Raw genomic sequence first — 4,906 nt, forward strand, 5'->3', positions numbered from 1 at the left:
TCACTTGTCTGAACGCACTGGTCTCGCAGCCGTACGTCCTGGAGCACTTGCAGGCGATACACGCGCTCCTCTCACACGCTGGTCAGAAGCTGTGCAAGGCCGGCTCCCCAGATTATTGGGACAGTATCTCGAGTGTGGTGCGATGGCGGGCGACTCGGCTCCTGAACGATGCGAGTATGGCTAACGCATCCTGTATTGGTCGCTGGTTCTGCCAAGTATGCCCGAGGCACGGTGTGTAAGCAGTGCACAAAATATATTTTATTCGCGCAGTGCAAAGTCCACAGGTGATCCTGACCGTCGTTATATCGTGAGTTGCCTCTCCCCCTTGTCTCGTTTCCTATAACGGGGGCTGTTCTTCACATCGTGTGACAGCCCTCTCCCCCTTGTCTCGTTTCCTATAACGGGGGCTGTTCTTCACATCGTGTGACAGCCCTCTCCCCCTTGTCTCGTTTCCTATAACGGGGGCTGTTCTTCACATCGTGTGACAGCCCTCTCCCCCTTGTCTCGTTTCCTATAACGGGGGCTGTTCTTCACATCGTGTGACAGCCCTCTCCCCCTTGTCTCATTTCCTGTAATGGGGGCTCTTCTCTGCACAAATGCAGAGAACAGCCCTCTTCCTGTTCTCTGCGCAAATGCAGAGAACAGCCCTCTTCCCGTTCTCTCTCCTCCTACAATGAGCGCTGTTCTTCACACTCTCTCTCATCAGAGACCATCCCCTGTGCAAAGAAACTACAGTCGACAACCCCGGTGCTTCATGTGCTCATGCCGTATGTCTGCCGCATTTCATCGACTCATGCTAATGAGTACACAATCAACCCTTGCTGCGATCACGCAAATCAGTAAGGCAGTGGCTTACCTTCAAAGGTATACATTGTGTATGCTCGTAATTCTGCTTCAACTCGATTTGCGTGCATCATTGTTGTGTGTATTGTACCACCTGCTCATGTCACCCTAGATTAGTCATTCTCGTCGTACATCGTAATGTCTGGCGCGCGGGAGAAGGCCGCGTGTGAGCGTCAAAACAAAGAGGGAAGAGGTGGGGGAGGCACGATACCCGTGAAGCCGGCGTCGTTGAGCGCGTTGACCGTCCGGAGGACTTGCTCCATGCACGGGCTGAAACAACATATCCGTGTCACGCAGTCTTTCTATCCACGCCCGATAATTCAGCCTAGGCATACGCAGAGGGGGAGGAGCATGAAACAGCCGATTACGCACCCTCAAGGCCTTTTTGGCATGGTCGACAGCGTCCCATGGTGCGGGGAGGTCCAAAAAGACTGGGGATGCCAGTCAGGACTACCCTACGCGGGCGCGCGTTTGCGACAGATGACCCACCTGAGTCAACGACGTCGCTTACGGTGAAGCCATCCTTGCATACGTTGTGGTGGGTAAGCGTGACTGTCGCGTCCATGCCGTGACGCGAGAACTCTTCCCTACCCGAAGCAGACGCGCATCAGCATCCGCGAACCGCGCAGTGCACACAGTGCAGCGAGAAGGCCATATCGGCAGCCAATCTCGCGTCCACAGTCAATTGCATGCGGGCTGGGCGAGCCCGCGCAGGATCCGCTGATAGGACCCCTGAGAATCCCCTCAATGCTCCGATCCCAAAAATCCTCGAAAATGGGGCCTCTGGAGCGAAAATGTTACATCTCAAACCCCCAAATGGGGCCCGAACGGCGGTCAGGTTACATCCCAAACACCCCCAAATGCAGGGCTTCCGCCGATCCACGCCGACTCGCTGGCCCGTGTGGGAAGAGAGACTGACTTACCTGGCCTTGGTGGTGCGCGCTTCGTGGAATTCATATGACCAGAGATGGCCGGTGGGCCCGACAGTGCGGGTGACGGAGTGGGAGAACGAGCCGGAGCCCGTGCCTATGGGGCAGGGCGTAAGGCGGACATCTGACAGCTTCTACACGCAACCTACCTGGGTACAGATGGTGTCAGCAAATGTAGGCGTGCGGCGAAATAAAGCGACATGTCATCGCCACATCTAGTAGGCAAGGAGATGAAGAAGAAAGATGGTGAGCATATAACTAATGCCCTCAGAGAGCGGGAAGCGGCCTGTCGTTGTACCGTGCGACAAAGCAGTTATGACAGGATATGGAAGAAGAGAGAAGATGGAACTTTTCGACAGCACCACGGGCGGATGTAACTCGACGCCATCTACAGCGAAGTTGTGAGCTACAGTCTTCCTGTGGTATATGGAATCCGAAGGCCAGCCGAGTGCGGACGTAGGCTTACCAGCTTCGATAACTTTGCTACCGGGCTTGATATTCAGCCACGAGGTGACGAACGCAATGTCCGCGAGGTAGAGGATTTGCATGCGGTGAGGGAGCGCGAGAGTCCAGAGCTCGGGCGTCGGGCGGAGGACGTGGATGAAGCCCTTGCCGTTGCGCGAGCCAACCTTGGACCCATAGGGAACGCCGACAAGGTCATCATGAACGGGCAAACTGCATCGCACTCGGTGTCCGAGTTGTCGGTGACAGCAGATCTAGATCTGACGTTGACATCCCTCGCGCATTGACTGGCTTTCATAGGTGATAGGTCACAGTATGGTCGGCAGGGTGTATAGAACATAGCAGCAGCACGTACGAGCATAATGACAGCATAGTTGCAGCACCCACGGACAATTGGATACAATTATATATAGTCGGCAGTCATGGTCAAAACAAATTTGTACACCATTGTGTTCCCAGAAAGGAAATGCTTCTCATCAGATCTTCTGAAACGAATCACCCCTGACGTACATGGTCGCGCTCCGGCTGCCCGGGCATATTCACGTTCGTGTGCGCGGGCGGAGTCATGCCCACCCCGCATCCCGTCGGCCGTGCCCGGGTTTGCTTTTCTGGCGCACGTCTGGCTTGTTGCTTGTGTGGTGGTATCACTGTCGGCTGTCGATTAGCAGTCACAATGACTGATGGGTGATGAGAGTGTATTTGATGCACATGTGGTCAAATAATCCTCATGCGGACGGCCGGTAGGCATGGACACACGATCTGCAGTGAACAAGACATTCCACTGTGTCCGTGTCGCATCTGTCTATTGCAGGGCTGCGAGCGACGCCATCTGAGAGGGCGCTGGTGACGTCAAGCTTTCTACGGCCATTATATAACAGGGTCTTAAACCACTCCGTGTACCCAGTGCGTCGAAGGTTCACCGTACACTGGGCACCAGTCGTTACACGCATGGTAGTGCAGGGATGCAGTGCATTCCCGTGCGCGTGCTAATGAAGTGGCGGCACAGTGCGGGTGATCGAGTGCGGAGCAATTAGTTAGGCGCGTCCCCACCGTAGCGATCATGGTGAAGCGAGAGAAACAGGGGCCTGGGAGAAGTCCATACGTATGCGGGTTTGCAACTTGACGACGGCAGAGCCAAGGCGGCGGAGGACGGAGCACGACCTCGTCTGGTTTCTTGCTCGCCGAGCCGCCTTCTTGTGCGCGTTTGACTGTGCAGCTGCTGTGTTGAGGTGAGTCGTCCCGGCTGGCCACTGTGCATGGGTGACGGAGGTGCTTACCATGTGGGGCTGCTTGCAGGTGGACTGGTCATCCGACGGCAGCATGCACAGACAACCAGTTGTCTGTGGAAGACTGTGCTTTGCGCTGACAGACTCGACCGGCGCGCGACCAGCACGCGACCGGTGCCTTACGCCTCAGTAGGTACGTGACCCCACCGACTTGCTACCGTTGTTCTGCTCACGTCGCATCGGTTGGTTCTCCCAGCACCGTGTCAGCCTATTGCGAGAATCCAAACCCCGCCGCCCAATTTGATGCAAAGGACATAGATGGGGCAGCCATGCAGAGATTAATTTGGTACTTCTAGGTACGTCGCATCGTGCGGCCTTGGCCACTTACGCGTGGAATACTGACGATGCCGCCGTCTTCCAGTCTCACATGCAAGACCGTCCAGCGCGCGTACACACAACACGAGCGTGGGGGTGGTCCGTGCATCAAGTTTTAGCATGCAGCCGGTACGCCATCGTGCCGCGCTCATGCTGACTTCTCTCGTTCCGATTTGTGGCCGCGTTGTCGCCGCGGCCAGCGCGTTCGCAACCGGATGCGGTGCTCGCGGGTACACGACGATGCCGCGCGAGCACCCTTTTCAGTCTGTCCGGTCGGCGATTCACAGGCATCCCGACGTATTTTACAGGGAGGGGGCATCAAAACGATGAGGATGCACAATTGTACTTACGACATGAATTGCGTAGCGTTTCTCATGTAGCCAAGACGATGGGCGTCCGGTGACGCGGAAGAGCCGGGCGCAGAGGAAGACGTCGCCAGACCGCGCCTGCACGTTGAATTGCCGGCGACCGGCGTTCGTATGCACATTGGACGTACCGCAGAACGCGACGACCAAGCTGCCCGCAGCCCGTGCCATCCGTCTCAAGCAGTGGATGAGTGTGCCCCGGGCCGTTGATGCGCTGCCCTGTCCAGTGCCGATCCGCCCGTGATGCCAAGGTGCAGGCACGGCGCGGGATGTCTGTGTGCGGCCTGCCCGGCGTATGGGTGGAATGGATGCCGTCTCACGCCACAGCGGGTGCGGGATCTTGCGCGCATCAGGTCGTGCTCGTGTGATGACCCACGACTGTTCCTCCGCTCGCGCTCGCGACAAGTCACGTTGACCGGCTGTCCCAGGTGCGCCGCCTCTTGACCGTCGACGCATGAGGCACTGACGATGTCATCTTCAGGATCGCCGCGGGAGTCTTTGCCGGGTAGCACGACGCTGCGCAGTCTGCACGCGGAGCATTCTGCGGCGCGGCGTCTCGTGCTCTGTACACGCTCGGTGTGCCGTCTTGGCGCATGAGCAACGGGCCACAATGCGTGTGCTGGTCAGAATCGCCCGCGCGCACCCTCAACAATATGCCGCTTGCTGGTGTCCCTATCGTGCTCAGGGGGAGGCGGCGTGAGCGGCG

General features: G+C 57.4%; 1 protein-coding gene across 1 annotated transcript; it reads right to left on the minus strand.

Moving 5' to 3' along the window:
• Nucleotides 1-1,016: 1,016 nt before the first annotated feature.
• On the minus strand, nt 1,017-2,437 carry POSPLADRAFT_1157575 (hypothetical protein; the record flags this gene model as incomplete). Its single annotated transcript, XM_024487209.1, has 5 exons — nt 1,017-1,141; nt 1,212-1,274; nt 1,333-1,430; nt 1,767-1,869; nt 2,239-2,437. Coding segments are annotated over 5 exons (588 nt in total), but the record flags the coding sequence as incomplete, so codon positions are not given.
• Nucleotides 2,438-4,906: the final 2,469 nt, after the last annotated feature.

This window comes from Postia placenta (genome assembly GCF_002117355.1).
Source record: "Postia placenta MAD-698-R-SB12 unplaced genomic scaffold POSPLAscaffold_19, whole genome shotgun sequence".
Taxonomy (NCBI): Eukaryota; Fungi; Basidiomycota; class Agaricomycetes; order Polyporales; family Adustoporiaceae; genus Rhodonia; species Rhodonia placenta.